We start from the raw sequence: 11474 nt of genomic DNA, 5'->3' as shown, positions 1-11474 counted from the left end.
CTGGCGTGTGCAAGGCAGCCGGGGGCGTGAGGGGGCCAAGGGGCTGCGGCCGAGATGGGCCATTTCCCCGCGGCCCCGGCGGCTTTGATGGAGGTGCAAACATTTGGGAGCCGATTTGCATAAAATAGCCGCGCTCCCCCCACCCCCCCATGAACATCACAGGCTGCCCCGGGGCACCAATGGCGCGGTCGCGCGGACACATCAAAGGGGCCGCGCTCCAATCCGGGCGCCCCCCGGCGGGCAGTGATGTCACAGGGGGTATTTATGACGCGAGCTCCGCTCTGCCCCCACGCCAGGGCTCGGAGCGCCGGGAGCGGAGCGGGAGCGCCGGGGCGGGCGGGCGGGCGGGCGGGATGGGGTCCCCGGGCGCGGAGGGCGCGGGCAAGAGCCTGCAGTACCGCGTGGACCACCTGCTGAGCGCCGTGGAGCACGAGCTGCAGGCGGGCAGCGAGAAGGGCGACCCCACGGAGCGGGAGCTGCGCGTCACGCTGGAGGAGGCCGAGCTGTGGCTGCGCTTCAAGGAGCTCACCAACGAGATGATCGTCACCAAGAACGGCAGGTAGGGCCGGCGCGGGCCCCCCGGCCGGGGGCTGCACACGGGGGAGGAGAGTGCACACCTGCTGGGGTGGGATGTGCACACGTAGGGGGGGTGCACATGTGGGGGGAGTGCACATATGGGGGGAGCGTGCACACGCAGAGGGTTGGGATGCACACGTGGGGAGGTGGGCATGCAGGGGGATGTGTACACGCAGTAGGGGTGCGCACACGTTAGGGGGCGTGCATACGCAGGGGTGGGGTGTACACATGAGGGGCTGCATATGCGGAGGGGGTGTCCACACGCAGGGGTGGTTTGGACACGCAGCAGATGGTGTATGTCCACGTGTTGGGGGTGGGTGTGCACACAGGAGGGGTACACACAGGGGTGTGTGTACATGGGAGTGTGAACTCAGAGGCAGCAGGGTGTATACATGGGGGTGTGTACATGCTGGGGTGTGTGCATATGCGGGGGGGAGTGCACATGCAGGGTAGGGGTGGGTACACGTGGGGCCAGTGGCCAGCGTGCCTGTCTCCCCGCGTGTGACCCGCGCAGGCGGATGTTCCCGGTGCTGAAGGTGAGCGTGGCCGGCCTGGACCCGCATGCCATGTACTCCTTCCTGCTGGACTTTGCGGCGGCCGATGGGCACCGCTGGAAGTACGTGAACGGTGAGTGGGTGCCAGGCGGCAAGCCCGAGCCGCAGGCGCCCAGCTGCGTCTACATCCACCCTGATTCACCCAACTTTGGCGCGCACTGGATGAAGGCGCCTGTCTCCTTCAGCAAAGTCAAGCTCACCAACAAACTCAACGGCGGTGGGCAGGTGAGCCCCCTTCTTGCCCCCCATGGCTCTGTGCAGGCGCTGGCAGGAAGGGGAAGGCAGGGCGGGAGGTTCCCTCTCCCCTCTCAGCAGCCTCCTGCTGGTCGGCCTCTGTGTCACCAGGAAGGAGGCTCTGGCTGGGGACCCCCAGGGACTTGCACAGCTCTGAGCAGTCTTCCTCAGCAGCATTTGCTGGCTCCTTGGCCTGGTTGGGGGCCAGGGGCGCTGGCAGGCTGCATTGCTTTTGGCCTGTGAGCTCGTTCCCTGCCCCCTTCTCTGTTGTTCTGTCACAGGGAACTAGGTGTTACTGTCTCAGTGGGCCCCCTCTTTCAGGGAGGCTCATGACTGCACTGGGTAGAAGTTGCCTGCCAGCCCTAGAAAAGCAACAGGCTTGCTGGACTGAATCAAGCCCCCACCCTGCAGCCACCTCTGCCAGTCCAGCCTCTCCTTCCCACGTGGGCCCCTTGGCTACCACCTCCATCCAACTCAGGGCACCTTGGGTCTGTTCTCTGTTGCAGCCTCTGACAACACAGAGAAGCTTCAGTCTCTCTTGGTTTAGTTAGTCCATAAGGGGCCTCTTTGCTCTCCTGGCTGCTGCCTCCTGGAAGCTGTCTGCCCTGCCGAACAGCCTGGCACATCCTGCTTGGTTGGATAGCTGACTTGCTTAACTTCAACTTCTTGGAGAAGGCAGCATAGATTTGTACCATGTAGGCTAGCCAGAAAGTTTAGAGAGCCACTTCTGCTCAGGAAAGCTTGTGCTAGGATCTAGCACAAACTAGAACGATCTAGCTCTAGATCTATCTATAGATAGAGCTAAATGCATTTAGCTCTAGATCTAGTTATATCTATAGATCTAGACATATCTATAGATATATGTATATATAAGCTCGTGCTATATAGATATATCTATATCTCTATAGAGATATAGATACATAGATATATCTTGTGATATATGTGTGTGTGTGTGTGTGTGTGTGTGTGTGTGTATAGGGAGAGAGAGAAAAAAAACTAATGTGTGTGTGTGTGAGCTCCTAACACAGAACCCTCACATTCACCTTGGGACATGGGACATGCCTATATCTATAAACTAGGGGTGCTGAACTATATATATAGATATAGACAGAATATAGGGATATATAAACCACACACACGTATACATAATATATATGTGTGTGTATATATTTATATATATGTGTGCGTCTGTATATGTGTATGTATGTTGGTGTGTATATATACACATATAAGCAAAGATGTATATGTGTGCATATCATCACTTATGTTAATCTTCCCACAGTTAGGGATGCTGTGTTATGTCCTAAGGTGACTGTGAGGGTTCTGTGTTAAGAGCATATAGATATAGATATATATCGTGCAAATTACCCTGCCGTCTACTTGACTTCAGCCTAACACATTGAAATGTCTTCTGTCAGACTTCACATTTAGAATTTACTGATATCTGACTTTTTTCCTCCATTACTGGAAAAAAAGGTTAATGACTGAAATCAGAAAGTGTCTGTAATTGCAGGAATTGGCATCCCATGGTGCCAGTGCTTATCTGTGCTGCTGTAAGTTGTGAGAGGCAAGGATTTCTTAGGGTGTTTTTTTTTTTATTGGACCAACTGTGTAGCAGGGATAAAGTTATATAGTTAACTTCTGAATCCAAGACATTCTTTCTCGGGTCTCATTAAAAGATAAAGTCCAATAAAACACATCACCCTAAGAAATCCTTGTTTCTCACAGTATACGGCACCCGAGGAAGAATAATTAAAGTTATCACCGTAAGAAATCCTTGACTCATATAATTTCTGGACTATCAAGGCTACAACATCACTCTGAAACTGATGCCATATATTCACAGATCATGTTGAACTCCTTGCATAAGTATGAGCCTAGGATTCATATAGTGAGAGTTGGTGGCCCTCAGCGAATGATCACCAGTCACTCTTTCCCAGAGACCCAGTTTATAGCTGTGACGGCTTATCAGAATGAAGAGGTATGTATAGAGGGGGAAAGAAACCTTCGAGTGCTCTAGATTCTTGGAAGGAGCAAAGTGCAAGTTCCTGGAATAAAATATTTGTCATCTTACATTTTTCTGTTCTGTGTGTGTTTATTTTAAGGTGAATGTGAAGCACATTTATTTGGACTTGGATAACTATAAAGCCATATTGAAAAACAGTAACAGTCATTCCCTAAAGATGATTGTCTCATACAGGCTCTAATTTTATTGTAAAAGTAAAGATTCTTTGGAACATACTGAATCTGCCTTTAAATGTAAGAATAAACTCTCCATTTTAAAGTACACAAAATCACCAGAAATGGTATTTTCAGAACTGGACCTTAGTTTCAAATAACTAAAATGTAGAAATGTAAGAATAATTAACATCCAAGTTACTGAGCCCTTCCTACTTTCGATTTATTATTGTTCAAAACCTGAAAATATTTAGTGTGCCCCCTTTCTTATGTGTTTTCCTTAATAAGCCGAGGTAACTTAGATAGAAAATGGTTATGGATGTCTGTAACATTTTTGTAGAATAATTTCAAGCCTACTGTTAACATTAGAGATGATTGGATGAGTTCTATGTATATCCACAGTATAGCCTTAATCATTTGCCCTGAAATCAATGGTAAAGCATCCTGATTTCAGAAAAACAGGATTGAGTCCTTTAATTCTATGTGATATTGAATGGTAATGTGCAAATGAAGCATTTTGTTGTTTTTGGTTTTTAGATCACAGCTTTAAAAATTAAATATAATCCATTTGCAAAGGCTTTCCTTGATGCTAAAGAAAGGTAAGAATTCCTGAATAAACCCAATTGTACAGCTTGCAGAAAAAAATCTGAGTCCTTTCAGGTCATTTTCTTTGACTAATAAAACGGGTTTGCTTTCACAGGAGTGATCACAAGGACATGATGGATGAAGTGGGAGACAATCAGCAGTCTGGGTATTCACAATGTATGTTTGATTTCCTTTGTGTTTAAATATCCAAGTTTCAAATGTTTGTTATCTTTCATCTTATCTTTACACGGTCCGCTTCTGTTCCAGTTTGGTACTATATTGTATTTCACTAAAATTCAGACACAAATACTTGTTGGAAGACACACACTAACTCATTCCACGGATTCGGTATAATTGTCATTGATTCTCACAGTTATTGTTTTGTACTAGTTATGCATGTTTCAGCTTCTATGCTATGTATTGTATTTACATGCATTAATACTTTTACAAATTTTAAAGTGAAGCATTACATTAATTTTCTATAAGGCAATGGGTCTTGGATATAAGGAAACCTGTTGACAGAAATTAATGGAAAGGCTGTTTAATTTCATATGACAGTAGAAAGGTTTTGAAAATAAATTATCAGTTTAGTTTTTAGTATATTAATTGAAAGCCACAGTTAAAATAGATTTTTGTTTTTAGATGGGTAAAATGTCATTATTTTAAAAGTTTTTAAATTGAAATATTTTAGGGAAAATTGTCAAGAAAAACTTTTAAGGCCAGGACTTGAATAAGAGAACTATTACAAGTTGTAACATAACTAGGTTTTATTTGTATTTCAAATAAACTATTTTCTTTTTACACATGCTCCCCAGCAGTGTTGGAAATAACTGTATACCCTGAGAACCAAAAAAAAGAGAAAGTAGAAACAGATGATTAAACTAGCTAGTAAAGTTTAATTTTCCAAAATTAATTCAATGCAAAATGCACATGCACAGCCTAAGTGGTGCAAGATTTTATGCAAGAGGCAAAGATGTCTTAGGGTGATACCTTGTATTGGACCAGCTATGTAGGTTGGGACAAGCTTTTGAATGCAAGATGGTCTTCATTAGGTCTTTAACAAAGTCCTTGCCTCACCATTTCTGGTCAATCATGGTTATATCACTCTTACACTACTGGAAGATTTTATAAAATTTTCTGTCTTGATTTCATTAGTATCATAAGTATGACAAACAAAATCTGTTTTTAAATATGTGTTGTTTTGACAGGATCCTTCTTAAGATGCAGGGAGAAGGAGACTTTAATAACATTATTTAATAGAGTTCTGCAGGAACCAGATTTTATTGACCTTTCTAAAATCTTTTTACCCCCAATTTTTCTTTCAAATGGAATGTCACAGCTAACTTGTTTCTGTGACATGTTTTTTGTTTTTTTTCACAAACCTGCACTACTGACCAGCTCTGTTATTTCATTCTAGACTGTTAGTTTGCAAAGTACTCAACATTTCCCAGTCATCCTATGTCATCATGTACCTGTGTTCTGAAAAGATTCTCTTTCACAGTAGGTGGTTGGCTTATTCCTGGAACTGGGACATTGTGCCCCCCTACCAGCTCTCACCCTCAGTTTGGATCGCCTTTATCACTCTCTCCTGCTCACAGTTGTGAAAGGTACTCATCGCTGAGGAATCACCGTTCTGCCCCTTACCCCAATCCATATGCCCATAGAAACAACTCTCCAAGTAAGTCTTTATTACACTGCAACTATTTAATGATTGGAAAGAATTTAAATCCAGAGTGCTCCTAAAACTAGAATTTAGCTTGCTTTGTGCTGAGGTTTTGTGACACCACTAAAAGGAAAGAGTGAAAAGTAAAATAAGTTTCTCCAGTTTCTTAACAATGGAAAAGTAAAATAGTGCATCCAGTGCTACTAGATAATATTGTGCTCATAATGTCCCTGTGTGCTAGTGTAGAACAAAACAGTGCAAGTTATTAAGGGAAGTACTTTAATAATTTTAGCTGTCAGTTTAAATTCAGGTTGATTATAAGAATAGAGAGTATTTAATTAATTAATTAATTTACAAATGCAATAATATACCTTTCTTAAGGTTTTGGGGGCATAAAGACAATGTAAGAGTTACGTAAGCTAAAGGGTTCCGAGTCAGCTTTTGTGTTGAAAGTATCCAGCTGCACTTTTGTGAACAGAAAGGAGGGAATTGTTAACTATACTTTCCTTTCCTATTAAGAGCTTGTCTCTGTTTGTTTATTTGCCTTCCATCCAGTAAAATTTCATGAAAAGCAAAATATGTTTTTTAAATTAATATTTTAAAGTGATAGAATATTACATAGGCTTATCGGCAAGGTGGTCATTAAATTGTTGCAAATATTACCCATAATATATCTGTTCCTACAGGATACTGCTTTAAAGACGAAAATGTGCAAGTGATTTTTTTTGTTACATCTTGAGCTTCAAATGGGCTTTGTAAATTTAAAATAAAATATCCCATGAGCATAATCATAACTTCCCTGTGTTTTCCACTCCTTTCACTATCATCATAAAAGGACTCTCCCCTTTCTTTAAGTTCGTAGACCTCAGCAGTGTTTTGGCAGTACATTACTGGATGGGTTTCCCTTTGGAGCCCTCTGATGCCACAGCTAAGTAAACTATGTGAAAACTACAGAGCCACCTAAATCAAAAGCTGAGCATTTTTGCCTTCAGGATCTGCTGGAGTTGGGAGGTGAAGTATGGACTGGCAATCCAAATGCTGTGGCTTATTTAGTGGCATAGTATAGGAGCTACTGGGAAACCCCAAAACAGAACTGACAGTTGGCACAATTGGTATACTTTTTTTTTTTTATACAAAGTAGTATTTAAAAAGCATACTTTTAATTGAAAATGAGAATTGTTGTTTGGTACAATGACTAATGTGCTTACTAAATGGATGCTTGTCTTTCACAGCAGCCTATGCTGATAATTCCTCTGCCTGCCTTTCCATGCTTCAACCCCATGACAATTGGTCTAGTCTAGGAGTTCCCACCCATACAAGTATGCTACCCATGAGTCATGGCACCGGCACATCCACTAGCTGCAGGTAGGAATTAGCCCTTAAGTGGGGGAGCACCAATATCTATAAATCAGAATATATTGTTAATTAAAAAGGAGAGGAAAGGGTCCCTATCAGCTTGAATCTAGTTAGTTTTTAAACAGTTAAAAGTAATTTCATATACCACATCTGTTTCAACAGAACTCTGTTATATTTATGCCTGCCTTTTTTAATTTTGGTTGCTTAAATACTAAAATGCCTTATACTTATGCAAAAATTACTGATGCTACAGGAGAAACTATAAAAATGTTTAGACAGCAGAAGGTGTCAAATGTATAAAGCAAACAAATCAGACGGGGTGATTATTTTTTAGCTTTCAGCTAGAAACTCTTAGGTGTTGTTTAACCTATTATTTAGCAATAATAGATTTTGAAAAGGTTCAGAAAAGGAGGTGTATTCAAGCTGGTAGTGGCCCTTTAAGTAACAGCACATTGTTACTGCCTTTATGTGAACTCATGGGTGTGTCACCTCTCTTTATATTTATGATGATACTTGCTGTCTTTGTCATGGTAGAGGGTTAAATTGCAGTCAGTCCCCGGGAGACAAAACCACTGGGGGAGTCAGAAAAAGTATGTGAAATTTTTGCTTTTGACTTCAGTGGGGGCAGGATTTGATTATCATTTTAATTTGCAATTCACAGTTCAGCTCTGAAGTCTAAATAGCTGGCTAATTAATATACATGAACTGTAGAAAATACTGCTTAGAGAAATGTTAAATTTCTCATTTATATTTAATAATGTATTGTATATGGGACTTACATAAAGTACAAGATACTTATTTTACTGACCAGAAGTTAATTGAAATTACATCATTTTTTTCTCCTTCCTGCTCTTCCAAGCATTCAAAAGGCCATAAATTCCAGCAAATCAAGGGCCCAGGACTAAGAGATAAAAGACCTGGGTTCTTCTTTTAGCTCTGCCAAGGATTTGCAGTGGAACATTGGGCAATTCACATAATTTTGGTGCCTAGACTCCATACCTGTGGGGATAAGCTGGGGATATTATTTACTGTATTCCGTTGAATAGAAAGCTACTTTGAATTTATTTAAGACACTCTCCAACTTCATGATTTTGAAACTTAAAAAAAAAAGACATCAAATAAAGATGCATCTGTAGTGCATACATGAGCTTTTTACTGGACTTTAAGATGCAGGCCACTTTTTAGAAGAAATACTTCCTTTTAAAAAAACAGCATCTTTTTTTTCCTTCTTTTTTGTGGGGGGAGGAATTCCTTTGTCAGTTAATTTGGGTGAAAAATGTTATGTAAGAACTAAATATTAAATAGAGGTTAAACTTATTCTCGGCAAAGACATCTTACAGATGAACCTTTTTTATTTCTGTCTCTAAGGTAAAACAATGTTTTTAAGATGGCATGTGGCTGGGAAGATTTGGCTCAATTCTTATTTTCATAGCACACCCATTGCAGCATCAGTATATAATATGCAACTTTAATTTAAAAGATTTCTCTACTTTACTGAAGTGGCAGGAAACTCTGCAAAGAACTTGAAGAATCTGTAATGCGTCTTATTTGGTGACAGGAAAAGCTGGGGTCATTAATAATCCATATTATTTGCAGTTCTTTTCTCTCTTACAGTCAGTATCCCAACTTGTGGTCTGTTAGTAACAGCACCATCACACCGGTATCGCAGTCCAGTGGGATGTCCAATGGACTGAGCTCCCAGTTTTTGCGTGGCTCTGCAGCGCACTACCCACCCCTCCCTCACTCCGTCATGGCTTCCTCCTCAGGATCTCCATTGTTTGACAGCGGCACACCAACAGACATTCCTGACAGCCAGTATGATACCTCAACACATGCAAGGCTAGCATCAACCTGGACTCCTGTCACACCACCCTCCATGTAGACCAAGAGTTTCTGTTTGAGACAGACTTTCTAGCTGTTAAGTAACTTAATACTGAATCCACAATGAAGTGTCGGGGAGGGGAAAAGAGAGATGCGAAGCAAATTGCAGGCAAAGTACTGCACTACTTTGGTGTAGAGCAACTGAGTTATACTTTTTACAGTAAACACTGCATCATAGGGACCTTATGAGTGCAATTCTCATATAGCAAATTTCACTGCTCTCCCTTTTAAAAAAAATAAATAAATATATTTGAATCCTTTTCAGTTTGGCAGAAATGGCCCAAACCAACTAATTCTGACCTGGATTTCACAGTTCTCAGTGTTCTGGGGGTATTTGGATCTGAGGATTTTTTTTCCTGGCCATCTTGACAGTTTTGTCAAATAAGCTGCTTCATATCAACATGCAGTTAACTTTTTTGGTTTTGAGATTAGCTGTAGTCTTGAGACAATTTTTATTAAGTGCATAATTAGTCATTCTCAAATCAACCCACATTTATTTAAAGAGTAAAATTTGGACAACTGTGTGCACTGATACGTATTTGTCTTGTGAATACATGGTGTTCCTATAGTTAGTTGTATTCTTATTTCCTTGCTGCTGAATTAAGTGATAAAGACAATCAGCAAGAACTATTTTCTGCCTAATAAATGCAATATTAAAATTTTGGTCTAATTGTCTTTACCTCAAATGCTCCTTTTAAGGTAAGTTTGGTCATATAGATAACAAACAGCTGTCAGGCTAGCTAAATTTCTGCATTTCAAACAGCTGTAATCTAATTAAGGGCCCTATCCACAGCCCTTTGAAGTCAATGGAGAAACTTTCATTGACATTTATGGTCTTTGGTCTGGGCCCTAAATGAGAGAAAAAAGGAAAGTCAATAGCAAAAGGTTCTTTCTAATTTATTTTTAGTTTAGTCTTGTACTCTGATCTATATTTATTATTTGTTAGAATGTGATCTTGTTTTGTACATGTTAAGCTATGTATATAATCCGTCAGTATGCTGTGTACCTTAAGACAATCATATATGGGGGACATGCCACCCAATGGCATGTTGAAATAGTTTGGATTCAAGTAGTTAAGTTATTCTACATGGAGATACCCCAAGTGTCAGTAATTTGGATGGGGCTGTAGATATAAGCCTTAAAGTACACTGACTCTTTGTCTTCCCTAGAAGATTAGATCATAATAGAACATACCTTGAGGATTCACGTAAATTATCATGCCCTGATCTTCTCCTGTAGATGAGCACCAAATGTTGGGTCAAAATATGCTCTTGGATGTGTACATGCTGCTCTCATTGAATTTAACAAACACATATCCTAGGGTGGAATTTGACTATTTTCTTGTGTAAGCCATAACAAATAAATGCCTTTATTAATGAAGTGCCTCAAGTTGGAAAGTAGAATTCTAAGTCAGGGGATGCATTAAATATTTAATCCAAGTGTGTTCAGGTGCTATAATGGCAGCTTAATGATGAAAACACAAATATTTGCTACATTTTGGTCTCTTAAGAACTGATCCTGCAGCTGGAGCCATGTGGTTTATGTCACCCAAAGCCCCAATGACATCTGTGGGGTTCTGTGTCAGGTAAAGGGGTTTGCCCAGGCAGATCCAACTGCAGGATTTGGACTTTGATATTCTAGCAAGCCAATAACAAGAGACAGCACCAGCCTCAGTTGGCTGTCAGACTATGACCTCTGTCAATATTGTAAATATTGACCTAAGCTCTCTTATTTTATTGTGAAAGTGAATCATGTAAATGATGTATGTGCATTGTTATTTAGATCCTTTTGTAGAAGTTAGCAAAGTGTGTCATTGCTGGTTTTTTATTTGCATTTCAAAAGTGTTAAGTTAAATTGAAAAAAGGTAGTAAAGTTTCTTTAATAATAAACTGACTATTTAGTTTTCAATTTATGGCAACAAGTGCATTTAATTTATACATTGATAGAACAACTAATTTGCATCTTTATCGGATGGGAACATAAAACTGACAAACGGGAAGGAAAAAAAAACTCTGACAATTCAGCAATGGCCAGAACCAGATGATACAGTATAGATTACTATATTTTACACCCCACTGCACAGTGTTATTCTCTGTGGTGGAGCATGTGGGAGGCTTCCTCATGACCATGAGCTGGTAATTTTAAGCCTTTAGACATGAAGGTTCTATAGAAATGTAAGCACTTAAAAGCTACGAAGGCACAGGATCAAAATTGGGAGCAGCATAGTGCTGGCAAGGAAATGGTGTTTTCTGAGAGTGAAATCTCATCCACTGAAGTAAAAGAGTTTAATTTAAATTTTGGCAGATGGCTTGCATTTAGCCTTGAAAATCAAACATATCTTTAAACAAACACTTGCAATAAGAAATATACCTCTTATACAAAAGAATGCAAAAAATCTACATAATATTTGCACCTAATGAAGAACTGAAAGTGTAACTGCCTTGGTT

General features: G+C 40.8%; 1 protein-coding gene across 1 annotated transcript; it reads left to right on the top strand.

Moving 5' to 3' along the window:
* Positions 1 to 353: 353 nt before the first annotated feature.
* On the top strand, positions 354 to 10886 carry TBXT (T-box transcription factor T). Its single transcript, XM_059714816.1, has 8 exons — positions 354 to 559; positions 1091 to 1355; positions 3211 to 3345; positions 4080 to 4141; positions 4243 to 4304; positions 5629 to 5805; positions 7023 to 7155; positions 8761 to 10886. Exons 1-8 carry the CDS (start codon positions 354 to 356, stop codon positions 9026 to 9028), a joined length of 1308 nt encoding a protein of 435 aa, XP_059570799.1. The 3' UTR covers positions 9029 to 10886.
* Positions 10887 to 11474: the final 588 nt, after the last annotated feature.

The sequence above is a fragment of the Alligator mississippiensis genome, chromosome 1 (assembly GCF_030867095.1).
Source record: "Alligator mississippiensis isolate rAllMis1 chromosome 1, rAllMis1, whole genome shotgun sequence".
Lineage (NCBI taxonomy): Eukaryota > Metazoa > Chordata > Crocodylia > Alligatoridae > Alligator > Alligator mississippiensis.
This window is presented reverse-complemented; position numbering and strand designations above follow the sequence as displayed.

Excerpts from the sequence above, each read along its gene's own strand:
- TBXT (XM_059714816.1), top strand. The coding sequence starts at position 354 with ATGGGGTCCCCGGGCGCGGAGGGCGCGGGCAAGAGCCTGCAGTACCGC. Across the intron at positions 1,356-3,210 it reads AACTCAACGGCGGTGGGCAG|ATCATGTTGAACTCCTTGCA; the intron begins GTGAGCCCCCTT and ends ATATATTCACAG. Across the intron at positions 4,305-5,628 it reads GCAGTCTGGGTATTCACAAT|TAGGTGGTTGGCTTATTCCT; the intron begins GTATGTTTGATT and ends TCTCTTTCACAG.